The 21,160-nt window shown below is 40.3% G+C and overlaps 1 protein-coding gene across 4 annotated transcripts; it reads right to left on the bottom strand.

Moving 5' to 3' along the window:
• Positions 1-75: 75 nt before the first annotated feature.
• On the bottom strand, positions 76-20,953 carry inpp5b (inositol polyphosphate-5-phosphatase B). Of its 4 annotated transcripts, XM_085801096.1 has the most exons (23): positions 20,664-20,953; positions 19,660-19,740; positions 19,324-19,421; positions 19,146-19,175; positions 18,736-18,846; positions 17,225-17,368; positions 12,852-12,942; positions 10,175-10,345; positions 7,850-7,951; positions 7,466-7,580; positions 6,306-6,422; positions 5,118-5,305; positions 4,854-4,965; positions 4,639-4,748; positions 3,659-3,794; positions 3,320-3,430; positions 2,886-3,051; positions 2,440-2,675; positions 2,160-2,267; positions 1,606-1,690; positions 1,057-1,184; positions 856-967; positions 89-521 (listed from the first exon to the last, which is right to left on the bottom strand). In XM_085801096.1, exons 1-23 carry the CDS (start codon positions 20,717-20,719, stop codon positions 412-414), a joined length of 2,718 nt encoding a protein of 905 aa, XP_085657222.1. In that variant the 5' UTR covers positions 20,720-20,953; the 3' UTR covers positions 89-411. The 4 variants fall into 4 exon arrangements, with proteins under 4 accessions (XP_085657219.1, XP_085657220.1, XP_085657221.1 ...); XM_085801093.1 differs by lacking the exon at positions 20,664-20,953 and having other exon boundaries at positions 76-521; positions 19,660-19,857; XM_085801094.1 differs by lacking the exons at positions 18,736-18,846; positions 19,146-19,175; positions 19,324-19,421; positions 19,660-19,740; positions 20,664-20,953 and adding an exon at positions 17,603-17,990 and having other exon boundaries at positions 76-521.
• Positions 20,954-21,160: the final 207 nt, after the last annotated feature.

The raw sequence follows: 21,160 nt of genomic DNA, 5'->3' as shown, positions 1-21,160 counted from the left end.
TTTCTTTGCTTGAGATATGGACTTGGAATAATTAAAATAAAATAAAAACAAACAAAGAAAACACTGACACATAACTTGTTTGCAACAATTTTATATATAAAACAAAATGTGGTCGAGCTCAGAAACATTAAAATACAAATTATCTTTAAATAAAATATACATACATTAAAAATTATTAGGTCTCTACAGATACTCAGGAATGAATAGAATAAACTCTGTCCATCAACAGATCACAAACGTTGCTTTTAAACAAACTAATATCAGATAAGAACTGTCACTTTAGGCAATTATACTATATCGATACAAAGAGCATCCTATGAATATAAGAAGTAATTTCAGTTCAAATACTGGACTGTACATTTTTTTAGTGTTCAGCTTCAGCATGAAGGACGAGAGGGAGAAGTCCTCCATCTAGGAGGAGCCTTGGATGAGGAAGTGCTGAAAGAACTCCTGAGTCTTCCTCTTCTCTGCAAGATCCTGCTTCGTAGGTGATCTCAGGAGCAAGGAGGCAAAAATGGTGGCTACAGACAAACAAAATATTTTATTCATACTGCATTGTATGACAAAGGATTCATCTCCTTAATCTTTATTAGCAGTTTCAGTTTTTGTATGTCTCAGTGAGAGACAAGATGAGCTATTTAATATGAACAGGGGATTCTAGATGTTGCAAATAAGTCTAAATTCATAGGCAAACAGTGGGTTGAGTGGGCATCTATTCTTTGTTACAGAACCAGCCTGCATTAAGTAATAAAAAATATCGCTCTCCAGTTACTCAACCTGCTGAGTAAAGCACAAAGCACCAGCTAATAATAACAAATGAAGGAAACTTAAGAACAGCTGGCTTCCTTTTCTTACCCAAGATGTTGACATCTAATCGATTGCTAGCAGAATTCTTCAACAGCTCACGGAGAAAGGCAGCTAAATAGTTGAACACATTTCGATGGCACTGAGGTAGCATAGAGATAACCTGCAGACAAAACAAGTCATGTTATGTCAATTTAACAAATCTTGGTATAGACTCACTGATCATGACTAACTGCTGACCGTCTCACTCACTTTCTCACACTGACTGGCATTGGAGCAACTTTCTAGGCACTGCTGGTAAAAGGAGAAGGGAACCACAGGCTCTGGGAGGGCATCGAGGAAGAGAAGCAAAGCCTCTGCCACTGAGTGGTTACTGCCAGCTGTGGGTCAATAGAGAGTTAAGGACATAATCCTGCAGCAGACTCAGCATGTTCTGACGTGTAATGGATGCAAAATAAGAATTAAATATACTGTTACATCCCAGCAATAACTCAAATAGCAAGTAGAGTGTCAGATGGATATAATGAGAAGTGGTGGTGCCTTTATCCTGCTGCACTGTTCAAAGATTGGGCAGGGGGCTGGGCATTATGATTTCTATAGCGTGCATCCACTTAAAGCCACTAAGTTTAAAGTCAACACTTTCACCACCATCATTGTTTGACTGTAAACTCAGTGAACCAAGGTCAAGTGCCACAACAACAAAAATCTTTGTTCAACATTCATGTTACCGTTTCCAAATACATAATGAAATTAAATATTTTTCGACAATAAAGTTATGATAGGAATTGTTTTGAAGGATACGAAGTGAATCTGGCATGCCAGTGTCGAGGCAATCCCTTATTTCTGCAAATTCACTCCGGAGCCCAGGTTGCTGAAATATATCTTCCTGCAAAAAGAGAACAACACATACTGTCAAAGAGAACAATAAATTGAAGTAGCTCAACTATGAACAAGACCACTTGGGCAGAAGAAAATGTTGTCATGGTTTGAGTTTAAGTGGAGCTTCAATGAACTTTTGATGTAATTAAAATTCCCATGCTCAAACTACGTGAATTAAGGCCTTTATATAAAATCAGGATAAAGTTCCATCACCAAATCACTGCAGAGGGTCTAATAAGCTACTTGGCTGGCAGGCATAAACTACTGAGTCATGGTGTCTTTGAAGCCTCAAGAAAAACTAGAAAACTTTCCTTTAAGAGAAGACAAAAAACTTGGGAGTTTGCCAAGCTGCATAATTCACTTTAAGAAAATGAACCTGCCAACAAGAAAACTGCAAAATGTGAACTTAATAGGAGTATAGTGTTTTTTTTTTATGACAGCACCAAAACAGAAGCATCACCATCAGGTTTTCTGACCTGTTTGATTGCATTGCGGAACAAGTGATCCACCATCATCCAGAGCTCTTTGGGAATGTCTAGAGGTTTTTCAGTGTTTGCCGCATTCTCATCTCTAGACATCTCCGCCTAATGTCAAGGAAACAAAAAGAAGAGGCTATAGTTAAAATGGACAAGAAGACTGCGTTTAATTACAAATCTGGAAAGTCGTAAAATAAATATACTGCAGCTATAACACCCTTGAATCAAGAAGAGGTATTTTAAGGACACTGTTCCCTGTTCTGTATTTGGGAGCACTAACCAGTTTATGAAGTGTCTCTTGTGGCATGTCCTGGATTGGCTCCTTCAAGTGACATAATGAATAGATGGAGGTGCCATAGCAGCTGGGCAGGTAGTTTCCTGTCACAGAGATGAAGTAGTCCTTGCCGCGCTCAAGGTGGAGCACCAGGATGTCTTCGATCTGTTGCTTGCCAGAGTTCAGTTCAGGTGCTGTCGAGCGGTTTACAAAAACCTCAAGCTCAATATCCACAGAAGCACCTAGATGTTGGGGGAGACAAGGGACAACTCAACTGTTGGATGCAATTTGTATTTGACTTATAAGTCTTTCATAATCTGCAATAAAATGTAATCTTGTAAAATAAAGATGAATGTCACTGTCAATCAAAACCTCTCATTCTAAGCAGGGTACTTGATGCTTTATTAAGATGAAATCTGTGGCTCCTGGATGGACCCGACTGTGCTACTCACCCTGAGCGATGAAGCCTTTGGGGGGGTTGGCTGTGAGCCAGGGCTTGCAATATGTGGGCTCATTTGGCTTCTGGATAAACTCAAACTGACATGGGACCTGTCCATCATTAAAGAGGCTCAGTGTCGCCGCCTGGTGCTGCATGAACTTCACATCCTTGAAGTGGAACTGGAAGAAGAAGGAAGGATTCATGAGAAGATCGAAATAATAAAAAATCTCTGTATCATGTAATTGCATCTTTTATATATATTTAAAAACTATATATTTTTAATATCTGCATTTGGCCTAAGATCAATACACATCTTCAATAGTGGTGGTTAACATGCTGAACTCATCAATGTAACATAATGAAAAGGCAATGTAATGTATATGTATAAGAGAGGTCTAACAGCTCCCATGACACTATAACAGAACTGACAGTGACAGGCAATTTTACCTCGCGCTCAGACAAGGATACAGATGGAATACACTCATTCTCCATTTTGTCAATATTGCGTACGATCTCTTCAAAGGTCTTTTTATAGGCCTCAGCATTTAGTCTCTTGATCTGTAGGAAGATATAGGAGGAAGTCAGAGGCAAGCAATGAAGCGTGCACATCTATTATCTGTGAATCAGTAAATACTGTCTACTGCAATAACATAACATGAGCAGATACACTCCAATCTTTATTGAATTTTCATATAGTTTTTTGTGTTTTCAAACCAATTTGCAGGCTTCTTTAAAAAAGAAACCAAAAGAAAACACGAAGATGCTTAAGGACGCTGATTCTCTTACCCCGACGACAAGCAGGGAACTGACTGGTTTGTGGTCACTCGTCTTCAGAGCCATGTGACTGTGATAATGTTCTTGCACAACGTTTTTCCCTCTCCACAGGATACGGTCACACCACGCAGGCGCCCGACATTTTTCGCTGAATGAAGAAATAATAACAAATATTTAATTCTCAAGTATGTTGGTTATGTCTCTTGTTTTATGAAAAACCAAATGATATCTCAATTCACTGCATATATACATACTTTTCAAAGTTATTGATATGATCTCTGAGGGGAAATTCTCTTATCAGAAACACACCCACAACACAACAGCAATCTAGGGCGTCAGTAGCTGTGAGTTGTGTTATGTTCAATAACAGGCTAAACACATGGGTAGCTTTACTCCGTCAGCACAAATTAAGACTTCATAGTACTGTTCAAATTGAAGTTTAGAAACCCATTCCCGTTTATCTGGTAAAACATGTCAGGCAAGCTGTTTAAACACTACAGAGCAGAGTCCAAATGATGAATCAACATTCCCCTGCATTTTATTTGCATTATATCAACATCAGTTTTCCTCCCTGGACTCTCTCTGTCCTGTATTCCCCTCATAATGTTGCTGTTGTACACTCAGTATAGTATTATGTTGTGGATACTACAATGAAACAAAGGAAAGTGGTTATAACTTAGTAGATCATGTACAACGATGTTTTCTGGTCAAAGACCTGTAAATGTTTATCTGAATTCTTGAAAGCATCCATAAAGAATTAAACAATGCAGGAAACAGGAGGAACAATCAAAATAGTGAAATATTTCTGGGGAGAGCTAAGTAAACGTGAAATAATGTGGGAGGGAGTTTCATTATTGCACTAACTCACTCCTCTTTTTCCAGTTATGCTTATTTCAATCATGAGTGTAGCTGAATCACTGAAGAATCATCTCCTGACTAAATATGCTCCTTTCTGCTTTTCACAGTTAGGACTTAATAATATGTGAGATTACCTTGTATCCCAGTTGTCAGAGCCAGTGTCATATTTGTAGGTGGGCTGGAAATCAATCTCCCCCTCCACAAAGCCAAGAAACACAGCCTCCTCATCGATCTGCCTCTTGAGCTGAGGACCGTATGCAGCGTAGACATCACATCAGCATTTGTAAACACAAAACCATAAATAAGGACTATTTAAAAAGCGAGAGGAGAGGACCATTCTTGATATTACCTGATCATAACTGTGCAGTGTTTCAAAGTCCTTCTTGCTGATTAGCTCCTTCACGTTGTCGACATCAAGGTCAGTGATTCTGTAGTTGAGATCTCCAATCCATAAAACCACACTAATGAAGGAAGCACAGAATGAATGAGAATGTGCAAAACGGAGCAACTACAAGCATCATATATTAATGCAACATGTAAAAAGCCTTGATTTGAAGTAAGCTCTTTGTGCTCTGTGTGATTGGTGTATCGAAAAAATATGAATGGTTCGTACTTGTGCTTCAAGATAGTGAGTGGAGGTTGGGTAGGATCAAGCTGCCGAAACTGTAGACGGCTGCAAATATCCTTGTAGTCTTGATTACGTCTCTCGTATTCTTCAATGTGGGCAGCTAGGTGAGAGTTGACCACACATATATCAGAGTTGTGGAAGCGAAAACGGATTGAAACAGCCCCCTTGTTTCCCTGTGAATGAGTGAGAGGTTGAAAGAGGAGAGAAAAGTTCGGTAAGAACATCGTACTGGCAAAGAGATTCAAAAGAGAAAAAAAAAAGTAGATTTAGATAATATGTGGTTATACATGCTCCTCTGCTTGACAGTGATCCAATATTATGCAAAGACTTTGACACTTGGAATCTCAGCTGGTTTTTGGTGCAGAACATTAACCAGTCTCTCATTACAGAGAAGCAAAGGACGGCGTCCTCTGTGGTCACCAGCCAGCCATCTGCTCTACACTTCAGAGGCTGCTGAGAAGTGTAGCTGGATATGAGACAAGAATAACTTGTTCTGCAACAGTGAGGAATAAGATTGGATATGCTGAATATAGCACTTAGAGTAATGGATGCATACGCTCAGTAGTTAATAGGGTTGGGTACCAAAACCCAGTACTAAGCAGGCTCCAGGGCTACATTTTTTAAAGACTGATGGAGTATCAATAAGCAGTTCCGGTCTTGGTACTTAAATAATATGAGAGAGGAGAGCCAGCAATGGAAATTCTGTTATAATTTATTTTTGGTCTTGCTAAATCACAAAAAAACAAATAAGAGTATTGTTAAAATGCAGGATCAATAAGTTCTATCAATAAAAGAAGTAGTACCATTAAAATCTCAACAATACCCATCCCTAATAGTCAACAGTCCAAAGTAGGAACCAGGAAGGGTGAGAGTTACAATGCTGGTTTTGCATTTTCTGTGTAAGTATTCCAGTTTGTTTAAAATGTATTTACTGGCACCAATCCTGAATTTTCAACATTGCAGCAGTTATTTTAGTTATCTACTTCTATTTGCCTGCTATTTTATGTCAATCAAACAACAGTCATTGCATGAGTCCACTTGTTTTTTTTGTTTGTTTTTTTATCTTTGCTGCGTTGGTTCCTGTTTGTGATGTAAAATCTTAACATGATACTTGTAAACCTATGTGATAAACCTGTGTATGAAAGAATTTAGTCCTGCAGAATCGGTCCTTACCATTCTTCCCATGATGCCAGTGCCCACAGTCTCAGCCTCCACATCAGAGATGAACTCTGCATGTTCCTTTTTCACATAGAAGATCAGCATGATGCCCACAAGCCGAACCAACTTCACCTGTAGTGGAGGACAAATAAACAAAACACATCAGTTCATACAGCAGAAGAGAAAATACACAGCACAGTAATGTAACATAACCATGTCCTGGATAATTTTGTCAGGGGTGAAATGGAGAAAGAACCACAATGCTGTCAACTACTGTACCACTGAAGCTAAAGATGGATTTGGCTTCATTCAGCTAATCATTTATTTCACTAATAAAACCACAAAACACGTCACAAACAAAATTAGTATTCAATTGAACATTCCCATTTTATTTCTTTTCACCTGCATTCGTAACATGACTATTTTGATTGAATTATAACGACTGATCACTCCCTTGTCAAAATATATTATAATTCCTGAAACTGCACACTTGGACATTTAATGCAGATTTTAGCTGCTTATATCAGCATCGTAACTGTTTTTCCACTGTGAGTGCTTGGAAAAACAACAGTACGTACAGTTAAATACGTTACACCCACTGTCTTATCGCAGGGAGAACAGAGGGAGGAAAGAACATCCCAGAATTATAATGTGTGTGGGAGGGAGCAGAATAGTTTGATAAGCCTCCCTGTCAGCCCTACAAGAAATAACGTTCAGATATTAATGCTTAAACGTGTATTTGAGCTGTATAGTGCCACTTTCAGAGCTGTACAGTGCTGAGCTGTACAGTGCCACTTTCAGAGCAGCCAAGTTTGGTTTAGTCTGGGCACCAACATTAGATGAGGAAATGACACGTCATTATACTGGCCCCCGTGACATCCTGTAAGTCTTAGGATGACTGAAAGAAAGTGGAACCATGAAAAAAGGAACCCCATAATCTAAAGTCAGCACTCTGGGAAAAGACAAGAAGGTGAAAGTGAATAAGGGGAAGAGAAAATACAAAAAAAAAAGTCAAAATATAGATCTGACTAAGAGAATCAAACATCCAGTGACATAATCCGTGTAACATGATGAGTGTTAGTATTGTGGATGTAGACATAAACAGTGGACTTGATGATAAAACTCACAGGTCCAGGAAACAAGATAAGAGAAGGAAAAAAAAAGGGTTTCCTTACTAAGGCATACTTGGCATCTGGATGCAAAGCCTTGGACACCGCCTTTGTCCACTCCAGCTCTTTGGGGGTGTCATTGAAGAAGAAAGCCTCTTTGCTGAGGTCGAGCTCCTGGAAACTATGAGGAAAGACAAACTTCTGGTAAAAAAAACAAAAAACTTGTTTGGTTCCCACTCTTTAACAGCAAAGTAGTAAAGTGAAACGTAGGCAGGATTAGTGGACACACAGTGCTGAATCTGTGGGTGGGCATGTTTCTCCTACTTAAAACAGGATCAATGGCTGCATACATCTGTCAGAGTCTTGAGCGGTACGTGTCCGTCTGTGTAATGGGATTAAATGGAGAACCGTGGCGTGCAGCTATTCTCCAGCAGGGTGAATCTGACTTACCCCACGCAGTACATGTCAGGAGGGTCGGGAGTGCAGCTCAGCCAAGGACTGAGGCTTTCCTTTGGTGTCTGTCCGTTCACATTGTACGTGCCGAGGAAGACGCTGAGACAGAATAGAGGAGAGACGAGAAGGGGAATAGAAAGTCACCAGGAGTCTGAACAAGTGCTGACCAGCAGAAATCTGTGTTTTATTATTTACACTTTACCGAGACATTAAAATACCGGTAGTGACACGATATCTAAGCTGAAGCCTTCCTGATTCACTGCAGCACTCTGTCTCTCTCTCTCGCATCCTGTTATTTCAATTAATGTCGGTTGAAAGAGGACAACTGCTCTTTTTAACCAATGTATTCTGTGGACAAAACCCTGAAATATTTTGGTGCTCTGATGAGCAGAAGTTGGAGTGGTTGTTTAATTTCAGTGTGTTTAAGACTGCTAGTTTTATTTCTAAAGCCTGGAAAATAAGACAGGAACATTTGTTTAATAATTTCTGATGATTTCCCTTGAACCTTGGCATTGTTTTCCTTTTCTTTTTTTGGATAATGGTGAACCCCTGTTTGTTTTTTTATTTCTTTGATGCATTGATGATGTGCTCTGGTCACATTTTCTTGGTGTCTTATAAGCCCATGCGGGCTGGGCATACAGAAAGTATGCATGACACAATAATAAAAAAGTAATTCATTCATTCATTCTCACACACTACACTCAATACAAGGCAGGTAGCAGACCCAGAGGAACTCAAGTGCCTTGCTGGAGGGCACCTAGATTGTGAGAGATGGTGAGAGCGAGGTCCCATCCCTGATGATTTATATCCCCACCGAGTTTAATTTATTCTGCAGGTGCGGATCTAAAACCAGATTCTGCCCATTCAATAGCCAGGCCCTGCCCTCTGACCTCCAGCCAGCTGCTCGTGCTCAGGAACAGCAGAGAGTTCTTTATTTTGTGCAACACAATGTGTAACACTCACTGGCCTAATGGCCCCGATCTCAGCTGCAGGGAAAGATGCTGAAGCTGCCTTAATACTAAAAAGAAAAAAGAAAAAAACTCTGTTGCTTTCCTAAGCTTTTTTTCCTTAACAGACACATCAGCATGGCTATTCGACACATTCTCAGTCTGTAGTGTAATATGATACGAAAGCAGACAACTCACGTGTGCCAGCAGCACCATTTGACCTTTTTTGTGCATCTGCTGCAACAATTTTAAACTTGTAGACTAATCAGCGTATAGGTCATTTGCAAATGCAGAAGTTAAATATTCATTAGGTTTTAGACTTGAAAATTCTGTGCAAGCTTTGTTACAATCCCTTCATTTCTTCTCAGGGTTATACAAGGACTGGAGCCTACCCAGCATGCTTGGAGCAAAAGGTAAGGGAACACCTTGAGGAGCCTGTGAGTCAGTCATGTGACTAACACAAACATGTTCAGTCTAACACCTCACAGACTATTCAGAGTCCCCAATTAACCTGAGCTCCACGGCTGGTGTGCAGGAGACAAGCACAGCTCCCAGGGGGAAGCCAGTAGTAACATACAGACTCCACAGAGATGAGAGCAGCACTTGTAATATTAGAAACGATTTGATTTATATCAAGAGAGAGCGTCTGGATAATAACTAATCTACGATGCTGAATTGAGCGAATGCCCTCACCCCAATCATCTCAAAGAAGGGTTACACTAAAACTGGTGATTCAGAATTGCAGACCAAAATTTAACCAACAGTATGTTAAGCCACTAGGTTGGTGCATTTCTCGACACCCCCTGAAACAGTAGTGCCTTTTTTTAGCAAACAGCATAGCACAGAAAAATACAAACCCACAGATGTTGACTCATTCTTTTTACATAACACCTCTAGGATCCAAACTGCACACACAGTTACAATGTGTGCTCACACTGTTTTGGCACTAATCATCTTTACAACAAATCTTGAGCTATTTCAGTGCCACTCTACAAAAATGCTGAAAAAAAAAGACTGAACTAGACAAAAAAACATCGACATAAATAAATGAATAAATAAATTATACAAAAACCTTGACATATCTCCTAAATTCATGGCTTAAAAATATGTGTCAGGTTCATCACGAGGTTTCAGCAAAAGACCATACCACACTCCTAGATTAAATAGTGTATGAGAGCACCTACGCCCCAAATAAAATATCAAGGGAAATTAAAATTGGATACCAATCAAGCATTAATGTACTACAATGATGTTAATGTTTCATATATATTAAGATCACTCCATCTGCCTCCACTGCTCGGGCATGTTACATAATGTACATTGACAAACATTTGCACAGCGATATTGTCACAATAAGATGTTGAAAGTAACAAACCTGAAGTTCTCCAGGTAAGTGTAAAGGTCCTCATTCTTCAGCAGCTCGCACTTGATAAGGTTGTCACGCAGGTTGAACTGTGGCATGGCTAGTATCTGGGCTTTGTTAGACGGGGTGTGGCTGGACAAACGCACCAGGTCATCCCGGTCCTCTCGACTGGAGATGCCCTGACTGCACAACGGAGGAGAGAGAGAGAACAGAGAGAAGAGAAGAGAAGAGAGAGAACATAACAGTTAGGCGTGGGGTGAGTGGAGACAGACCAAGATAGGAACAAGATCATTTTGTCATGCTGGTGTGGTTTCATAGGGGACCAGTATCAGGATGATCATAAACTGCGGGTTTGTTTTCTCTGTTCAGCTGCCAGTGCCTAGTTGCCAGTTTGCATCCACGGTACTCTCTGACCCAACTGCGTCTAATAATACCTCTCCTAAAAGCTAGAAATAAAATTACGGCATAGCAGAGATGTTCCACTTGCTCCTGACTTACAGCATAATTTACAGAAGATCAGGAACCCAGGCTATGCGGTTAAGCTCCATTTCCATGTTGTCGATATGGAACGAGGCTGAGAGGAGGGAGGGAGAAATGTAATATGCTCGGGCCAGAAATACACTGTAACTAAACTCCACCTTGGAATAGACAAGGAGACATTCATCCCACGAGTGGCAGCAGTGGCTTTCAGGTTAAACACCTTAACGGCACAAAATTTGCATTTCATTCAGACCATAACAACTTTAAATAAATTAAACACTCGTCATAAACCTGCTGCCAGTGGAGGGATGTACTTCAGTGACAGCCATTCTTTTAACCTTTCCTACTCAGTCATGAGGAAACGTATGTTTCTGCCACCTTGCAGTGATTTATAGTTTGTGGATGAGTTAAACATGGTTTATACTGTAAAGCATCACTAAGAAAGAAGGAGAATATGTTGGTAGAACACAGTTAACACATGAGTTGGCTTCGGTCAGGATGACATGTCGTCATGAGTTACAGTTAAGTTACAAAAACAGGCCATTTCGGGGCGGTGCGTGGCGCGGTGGGTGGAGCGGCCGCCCCATGTGGAGGCTGCAGTCCTCGCCGCAGGCGTCCCCGGTTCGGATCCCGCGTCGGGCAGGCCTTTCCTGCGTGTCATTCCCCCTCTCTCTGCCTCCCCATTTCCTGTCTGTCTCTACTGTCATCACTATCAAATAAAGGCAAAAAGCCAAAAAATATACTTTAAAAAAAAAAACAAAAAAAAACAAAAAAAAAAAAAACAGGCCATTTAAGCGAAGCAAATTTGATCTTACACTTTCTTTCATTTGCAATTCTGTTAAGTAAATTTCTTAACTCGGTGCAAGGTGCTGTTTTCATGGCTGCCTTGTTTGATAAATCTTTTACTCCCGCTGTGTTCACAGTGCAGCAGCAGGTACTGAATGCTTTAGGTTTTACATTGGGTAGTCCTGAAAATGAATACTTTAATACTTATGCTTGAGATATATCCAAGGATAGCCTTGTAGAGTTTTGGTAGCATTATCAAACGTGAGCAACATATTTGTGAGCAAGTCCCTGTGTTGTGTCTGTTCACAGACACGTGTGCGATGTGGCACTTGTTCCTGCCAGTGTTTTCCCACTTTCTAGTGGTCTAATGCATCACTGCAGGACTGCACCACCAATAGGCAGAGAAGAAGGCTGTCTTGCAAAGTTCAAGTGGCCCAATTTCGATTTTTTTCCTCTCAAGTGGCACAGATCGGATCTGTAACATGAATGTGTAAACGGGACAAATACGCATGGAATCGGATATCGTCAGATCAGATTCAGCCCACCGTCATATGTGGAATTAAATCAGATACAAATCGGATATCTGCCAATACGTCTGTCGTCTAAACATTTATCTATTATCTGTTTGTCTATTAGGCTAATTAACCTCTGTAGCCTGTGATTGACACATGGGACTGACCTGGACTACCGTGGCCAGCTGTGGCCAGCTGTGGTCACTGTTACAGGAATTATGACACGTTTCATTTCCGTGGTATCTGCGCATCTGTTTTTTTCCTCACTAGTTCTTGTTTTCATATACAGACATTCATACATGGACCGATGTTAAGCGAGAGTGTGAAAAAAGAGATGCGCACCAGAAACATGCCAGATAACACGTTGACGTACCAGCAAAAACTGAAACAGGCCAATTAGAAATCAAGAGAGGAAAAACAAACAATGAGCACATGTGTCCAAGAGGCTTCGTCCCGTCCTCACGTGAGCGACGGAGGATTGGATGGTCGCACAACCGTCATTGTCACTGCATATCCCACAACAGGTCCGCTCCACACTAACTTTATTTTGTAAGGACAGACTAGATGTTCACTTTGTAAACAGTGACGTGTTGGATAATAGAAACTCTGAGCACCAGACTCACCTTCGTTTATAACTGGAATGGAATTTTAACGTGACCTAATAAATCTCCCGTCTCACTAGCTTATTTCCTCATCAGCGGGTTGGTTCACACAAGCAAAGCAGGTGTAAAAGCAGATATCAGATATGGGTCACTTCTGATAGAATAGACAGTCGGATAGGCAACAAATCAGAATTGGGCATCAAGGCCTGTAGTGTAAAGACAGCCGAAGACAACTGCTAGCAAGCAAACATGAATACAAAGCATTTTTGGATGGCGTTTTGGTTTGATCTTTAATTATTAAGGCCTTACCTCTCCGGGTTTGAAGACGATTTGGACTTCTGTGGTCCAGTGTTGGAACCTTTCTCCCTTTCTAAATTTCCCTTTATGTCCGCTGATTTCTCTGTTTGGAAAGAGCAGAGGAGAAAAGGAGGATTCATTAAGAAAAAGTCTTTTAAATTGTTCACAATGATAGAGCATGAAGGGAAATTATGACGTTATATCACAGCTCTCTGTGATGCCAACAAACCACCTGCAGTTTTAATGACAATCTCTTGTTTGCAGGTTGTCAGTCAAAGCCCTGTGTCTCGCCAGCTACAATGGAGTTCTTCTTCCATTCTACATTATCCTAAAATCTGCCCTTGGTATTGACAGTTCAGCCCAACTCTAATGAGAAATTACTTTGCCCTCAGCAAACCCATATTTCAACATTTTAATAATTGATATGGAGAATAAAGTTAAGCGAAAACAAAATATTTTTTAAACAAAAATGCACTGTAACACACGAGTCAATCATAAATGTGCCAAGTCAGGGCTCAGTTATTCTGCTGCTCTGTTCACTGAGGCTGTCTTTTGCAGTTGGTTACAGTTACTGCATCACAAGTAGCTGGCTTTAATAGGCGGGTGTGAAGTATGAGACAGCATGGCCCCTGTCCTCCGCAGCTTGGCAGAGAACACAGCTGGCTCCTCTGAAAGGGAAAGCCAGGTTCTTTGAGCAGGAAATTAAACTCTACTCTACAAAAGTTATGGCAGGCTGCATGAAGAGTGCACCTGATCACCAGCACTACTTAAGTGTTAACAGGAAACAATACAGTCTCATCCCTTTAGGTGGCAACACATGCAGCATCTGTAATTGATTTGTTCACTGGTCTGTTTGGTGCTCTGGTGGCTGACATATCCTTTCTAGGCAGGGATATGAACAGCTACTATAATAATATAAAAATAGAAAAGAAAGACTTCATTTTAATTGTATTAAAAGTATAATGAAATTAAGAGAGATACTTCTGACATGCAAGTTAAAAAAGAAGGGCACATGAACACCACACTATAGTTAAAAAAAACTTCTATAACAAATGAAAAAACAACTACTGACTAAGGTGCTAAACAACTTTAACACTATACAACCCTTTCCCAAACAGGGTCAGTGGAGTAGGGGAATAAACCAGAGAGGTAATATAACCTCGAATTAAAGTCAAAACAACTCTGACAAAGCTTGGCCAACTGCAGCAGTATAATTTTCAGTGGGTAATATTTTTCTCAGCTCTGTCTAACGCAGCAAAAAACTCTTAGTGAAGTAGCTTTTATCTCTGTTACCACAGTTGACAGTCAACATTTGCACCTTCTTTTTTTTTTAACAAAGGAAATGTTCTCAACACCCTTGACTTCACTATGACCTATATACTTAATTCTGAGAAGAGACAAAGGTGTTAGAAGTGCTCAGCTATTTGAATGAAACAAAAGCCACAAAAAGTTTAGGCTAGACAAGTTCAACTATGAGCATCAGTCAAACAGTCCCCATCCAGATCTTGAAGTTTTATTTCAAAACCGGGTCCTGTTGATGTTTGTGTGAAAAGGAAACAAAATTGGCTCTTTGTGTGACTGAGGAAACTTCCAGCAAAGTGTGAAATTACTTTAGCACTTTAGAAATACATAAATGCTACATTTAAGGAGGGGAAAATCTCCCTCTGCACACAAAGACAAAAACATGTCACCGGTAAATTGACTCAAGAGTTAGGCTAGCATGTGAAAAAAAGTAGTCGTATTCATCGCCTTAACCCAATGACTGCAAGGGCTCAATAGACAGACCACTGCCTATTGATGTTCGGTGCCATTTAATAGATTGTTGCAGGTTATGGTGTTGGTCCTAAAATTAAGATACCAAGAGGATCAAAAGTGATATAAAGAAAAAGATCATATGAGTTCTTAATTTCTTCAATGAGCCTCACAGTGTCTGTAAACATGCAGAAACCTAACAGAATAAAAAGTGTATAATACCGAGATCCTTGTCACAAAAATAAAGTGAACTTACAAAACAAGAATCTTAAAGTTTGATTTAAAGACCAATGGTAGTTATCATCACAAAAATCCTAATAAACAAAACATATTCTGTAACTCTACTGATCAGTGAAGATAACATTTACGCAAAACATAGTCATAGTCAAACATAGTCATTCTCTAATTCCAGCACAAAGATGTGATCGATCACACAATGAAATGTTTTGAACGCCTGGTGGATTTAAGGGACCTCTTGATAAACTGATGACAGGGCTGAACTGATTAACATAATAAGACAGAAAAGTTATAATGTTGGTGTTTAGTCATTCAGTTAACTGAAGGCAACAAATGCATCATCATGGCATCTTGGTGTGGTCCTTACTCCATGAGGGTGCTGCGTATCAGTAGCTCAGCTATTGCAAGACATATTTTAAATTCCTTTTGTGATTGTACCCAGTTAATGAGTTTAACTAAAACCTTCATCAGGAAGGAGGGGAAGGGAGTTGCATAAAGTCTTTATCTGCTCTTGATCATAATTCTGCAACAATGCCAAGGTCTCACAGTCTTCCGTATTAAAACAGTCAAAGCCTTTTAACCACAACTGCACAAAGTTCAAAAGTTGCATAACTTCCCTCCATGATCTATAAGCAACTGACAGCTCAGTAGGGGACGATTGTGTGATTTCTCTGGATTGTCTACTAGCCCACTGTATATTATTTACAGTTGCAAATTAAATGAAACAAATCTTTTTGTTACAGACTACATTTGTATCGCGCTGGCACTGGAGAAAAAGCAAATCCCTTTCTCACAGGTGAGGGCAAAACATCCAGTCAGCACCTTCACCTCTGTGAAAGGCGGCGGCCACGGCAAAGTTTACACACAACTGATTTGAAGCTAAAGTTAGTTAGCCAAGAGGATGAGCCGCAACTGACTGACGGTCTATGTGGAAACAAACAGGCAATAGCCAAAGTAGTAACGTTAGCTACAACACAAACGGTGTCTCAATGTCTGATACAATCCCGTGCCAGTAAAAACATTACACCAACCTCCAACAGGATGGTGGTTTTCTGGCACATAATGAACACTTACAGAGGTAATTACAGCCACAGACCGACGTCAGCCTTTAACTGCGTTTCAACCCCACGACACTATGAGCTTACACAGAGGACAGCTCGATAATATCATTATGAAACTACCACAAATTCTTCAATTATAATTCCCCTTAACGAAAAATCTGGCCCTCGAGCTAGTCCGGCTAAAGTTAGCCTCTTTGGGATAAGGACTCCTACTATTACTACGGGTTAGCATTAGCAACGAAGCTAGCCTGCTAGACTGGGGCAGAGTGAAAGCCACGGATTGATGCGGTGTAGTTTTTCTATTAAAAAAACAATAGAAACAATCGACAAATATAAGAAATAGTCTTTGCATACCAGAGTCCCTCATCACCTTAGACATCTCCCCGCACCGCTCCCACGCATTCTGTGTAGAAGAGCAATGTCCAGACTGTGTCAGACCTGCCCATGCTAGCGTTATAGTAGGAGGAGTTTACCTTCCCCTGCCGCAGAGACAGGAGGCTGACAACACAACAACCAGCACACTGCAAACTGCCATGGATATTACTAAAGGGCACACACACCACATTGGTAGCCTATTGCATTAGGAATTCAAGCTCGTGCACATCAATAGGATACACAAATCATGGAATAACTCTGGCACTAAAGGGAAATCATCTTGAAATCACTCTGTTCAGGATCATGTTCATGAAATGCGTGAAATCTGTATGAAATGTACCACATCATGTAGTAGCCTGTATGAAATGCACCACATGTAGTAGCCTAGGACAAATTACACAAACATTTGAGTTTACCTAATAAGCATACAAATTCTGCATTTTATAACATGCACTGGGCCATCCTTTGAAAATGTTATGCGTTTAAACTTTAATGCATCTTCGATGCCCCTATTCAACGCCTTACAAGGTGCATCTACAATTAGCCTACAGGTGTGACTAATAAAGTCAACTGTATTTCCTGGAGATCTGTTGGGCCTGTTGCCCAGATGTTACTGGCTCTCTCTGTCATGACCTAGTGAGACATCTGAGTGGAATGGATAGGCCTATGTGTCTTCTCTCTCAAATGCATTCAAAGGAAGTGACACTTGCAAAACTGCCTATAGTTTTATGATGCAACCCTCTGATGTAGACTTATCTGAGATGAGGTTAGCCTATCTACTGACAAAAAAAAGAGGGAGAGAGAGAGAGAGAAAGCGCAATCGAGATAAAGACCCCACTGCTCTTCCTGTCACCTGTCAACCCATTGCATGAATGCTGGCCGACCTGTTCCAAATAAATGAAAACTACTGGACACAAATGCCAGCTGTGAACTTCTACAAATAGGAGGGAGATGACAAACCTGTTTTTCGGTGCTGATTGAGTTTAGTGAGTGTTGTGCTGAGGGGAGCAAGGGCCTGTTTGACAACTCCCTGGCCTCTAGTGGTTTTGTGGTACTTGCTGATCCACTCAAACTTGGGTAGCTCTGTGGGAGTCTTGCAAACATCTGAAGACAGAGATAGGAAGAGCAAGAGAATGACAGTTAGTTACGACGAACAGCAAAGGTAAGACTCAAGGTGTAAGAAAGAATCGACTCCCCTTGTGAAGAAACAGGGCTAGGCTATGTTATGCAATCTACTTCTTGCTCTTACACATGTGTCTTGTCTGTACTCTTACTTTTTAAGACAATCCCCATGCTTAGACTTCTTTAAATGTGAGAGTGTCACTTTTACCTCCTTACCTTTACCCTTTGTCACACTCTTCCTTTTAACAAGAACTGGCGCCGGGTCATGTCCTAATTTTTCCATCACTGACTGGTAACCCTTACCAGATTAAAAGCCTCTCTTACGAGTAGCGCAAAAAAATATTACACAAACAACATTTAAGTCTTCGTCCATGCTCACGTGGGGCTTCCACTGTCAAAAATAGTGAGCCAGTGACAAAAGTGACACATCCCTAACAAAGCAGACTCTTTGTTGGCCTGACAGCTGGCCTCTTCCATTCAGAAGAGCAGGAGGCAGAAAGTAAAAAAGCACTACAAAAGAAGTAATGAAGAGGAAGTACCATGTCCGTTTTAAACTGTTTGCATCTTGTCCGTCTTCTGACTGCTAAAGAAGCAAACTAAACACAGAGTGTGCCATCCAAGCTCCACCCCTTCTCTCTCTCTCTTTCTCCTACCGCTCCCTTTTTCTCTATCTACCATTCGTCATCATACAATTGTGACAGCCGAAAGAAGAGCCTAATTTATAGGCCGTGAACCAGTCAACAGAATGTAATAAATCTATCTGTGTTCTTATTTTTAATTTTCAGTAGTATAATGTTGAAATTATAATGTTTTGTTGTTGTTCCTCAGGGCATCTGAGTAGCCTACTGACTGAGCTGGTTTTATCTAAACAGACTGAGAGCAACACCTATATCACTGATAGATGACTCCTTTATTCGAGGATTTAATCTATAGACGTACTAAACCCAATGATATGTGGTCTAGAACAGCAGCAGATGAGAGCTCATGTTAGTTTTGGGGTATAAACATATTCTGAAGGGAGGGGAATTGTATAATTTATTTTATTTTTTTCATATTTGATGTATTTTTAGGGGTCTTTGTTTTTTTCCTAACTCATATGTTTATTAAATTTCACATTTTCATTTTGGGAGGTCTGTAACAGAAGATGATAAATAAAGTGATTCTGATTCTGCTACTTATCATTTCATAGTGTCATGCATGTGAAATGCCAACCATTTATTTTGAAGGCTTTATTTTCTCCTGTTAAAAGTTTTTTAAACTTTGTTGGATTACTGTGAGAACCCTGAATAAAAGGCGATGACTCCACTGTTATGTAAGCATGTCACCCATGTCTCTGAGGGTTGACCTACCACTCCAGGCCCTGTTGACCTCGCTGAGGAAGAGCCGTGAGTGAGACCCAAAAGGAAGTCTGAGCTCTAATGCTTCTTCCTGGTAGCTTACTCTCACTCTGGTATCAGCTCCTAGAATCAGATGAGGAACACAGAAAAAAAAAGTCAAATTATTTATTTATTTTACTTTCTGTCTTCTGCACTTGTGTATTGATTTTACATGTTGTATGAATTATTTAGTTATGGATATAATGGTTGGGATAGGTGGGTAACATTTTTATAACATTAACATGCCCTAAGAAATGTCTTTATAAATTTGTTATTATGAAAAAAAAAGGAAAGGAGAAAAAAAGAAATGCAATGTTCAGTTTACTGTGGTGGATCTTAATACGTGTTACATTTGAGCTACAAAGGAAATAAGGGCAACTCACCCACAACTGCAAGTTCCTCTGGTGAGGAAACTGCAAAGAGTGCAGCAGGAGAAGCATGTCAGGACATTCAGACAAGTCATGCATTCACATAAAACAACAGTTACTTTGGAGAGCCTGTCTGCAGCTTGCTGCCGGTCTACTTTCGATATATTAAACATACTATATTAAAGCTGCTCACCCTCCACAACAGCAAAGTCAAGGGAAATGGGTATGATATCCTCCAGTGTCACATCATCAGCAGTAATGGCCATCCTTCGATGTGTATAAATAAAGATTCTACAAAACAGATGTTTTAATGATCACAATTGACAGTGACATATAAAAAATCAACTGTATATTTCATCGAAGGATAGGGACTGGATGTTTACTGTATAAAACTGTATAGCTATATCATATAGGTTAATACTAATTCTATGTCTGATGCAGCTGCATGGACACCCTAAAAAAAACCAAAAAAACACATTGAGATTAAAGTAGCCTGTTATTCAGCAATAACCTTTGTGTTCAAACTTACGCATGTTCTTTAGTAGACTCCACCAATCCCAGCAGCCTGCTTTCAGTGAAATTATTAGAGAGGACATCACATTGGACAGCATGTTAGCACCTTAGTTAAGGGCATTATGGGAATATATTCATGTATTTCCTGAAGACTTCACCTGGAAATCACCTTACACTCATTTCAACTATTTGTGGCTACAATGGGCAATGCTGGGTGTGTTCCTTTGTTTTCTAGAGAATGAACATGTCCTGGGACTAGGCTATAGGCTATGTTTTGTCAATGTAGTCTAGCCTACTTGTCCTTGAGCATTGCCCTTTGACACAAATTTCACTGTATTACATACTGTATAGTTTTTTGTTTTTTTTTACTCTACTTTTATCTGACAGCTCTTAGCTTTACAAAAAAGTAGGCTATGTTTTACACAGGAACCAATTAGCTTATAGAATATGATACACTTACATAGATAAAATATAAAAATAAATAAAAATAAAAAACAACTGCTTGAAATTCCACTTCAACCAGAAGCAATATTAAAATGCCACTCCCATATTAACATAGTAATCCAGGCAAAAACAACATAAGACTTGAGGGTGCAACTCTGCTGCATGAAAAAAAGAAGGTTTTCCTAAACTTTGACTTTACCAACATAATAATTAGGCTACTGGACACTTATCATGGTGCTGCAGGTGAAACAAAGTTGCCATCTTGTGGTGGAAAGATCTTACTACAAAACTTGGACCATATCCCTGAGAAGTCACACCCGACTAAAACCTGCTCGGCTTTTACTGCTGAGAAATACACGTTTTAAATGCGTTGTTTCCATTTCCTACACGGTCTGAGCAACACAATTGTTTTTATCCACAGCGCCATGTCGACCGAGTGGCACAGCTTGAATCTTACAGGCCTCTCTGTGGATTCTTCAACGGAGAGGAGTTAGTCAAACTTAGTTGGGTGCAGTGACCTTACACGTTCAACAGTGATAATCAAAAACAAGCCCATGCGAGTCGTAAAAGGATACTATGCTGCAGTTTTCCTCCCTCTCCAAAGTTTCTTGTATTGCGACGGACTGATCCATGGTGAAGGCAGATTCCTGCTTGACACTTTTATGCCCCCACGCTGTTCTCGATCCAGGACCCGCAGGAATTTGGAACAGCCTATTTATTTCTCTCTAAAGCGAAAGCCAAGTGTGCAGCAGGAGGAGAGACGCTCCAGGAGCCCCGTGGAATCAGACATTATTCCCTTTCGATCCAGATGTTTCACTCGCGGTCCTCCGCTGCTGGCCCAGCCCGGCCCGGTTTGCCACGCACTGATTCAGAATCGCTCCGTGCCCCCGGGGTGACGTCACATCTGGGCTGTCATCAGCTCCGTTTGGTTTGGATTAGGCCTCAGGTCAATGATCCAAAGAGGATTATGTCCCACAATAGGCCCGAATCCCCACGTTTACAAAGTTATATCAACGCTTTTCACAAGTTCTGACGAACCATTAGCTAAATGGACCTAAAGCGGTGTTTTGTTA

Source organism: Trachurus japonicus, chromosome 16, assembly GCF_045865225.1.
Source record: "Trachurus japonicus isolate A0001 chromosome 16, Traja_1.0".
NCBI lineage: Eukaryota > Metazoa > Chordata > Actinopteri > Carangiformes > Carangidae > Trachurus > Trachurus japonicus.
This window is presented reverse-complemented; position numbering and strand designations above follow the sequence as displayed.

Excerpts from the sequence above, each read along its gene's own strand:
- inpp5b (XM_085801096.1), bottom strand. The coding sequence starts at position 20,719 with ATGGATCAGTCCGTCGCAATACAAGAAACTTTGGAGAGGGAGGAAAAC. Across the intron at positions 4,966-5,117 it reads CTCACTATCTTGAAGCACAA|TGTGGTTTTATGGATTGGAG; the intron begins GTACGAACCATT and ends TTCCTTCATTAG. Across the intron at positions 522-855 it reads ATTAGATGTCAACATCTTGG|CCACCATTTTTGCCTCCTTG; the intron begins GTAAGAAAAGGA and ends GTTTGTCTGTAG.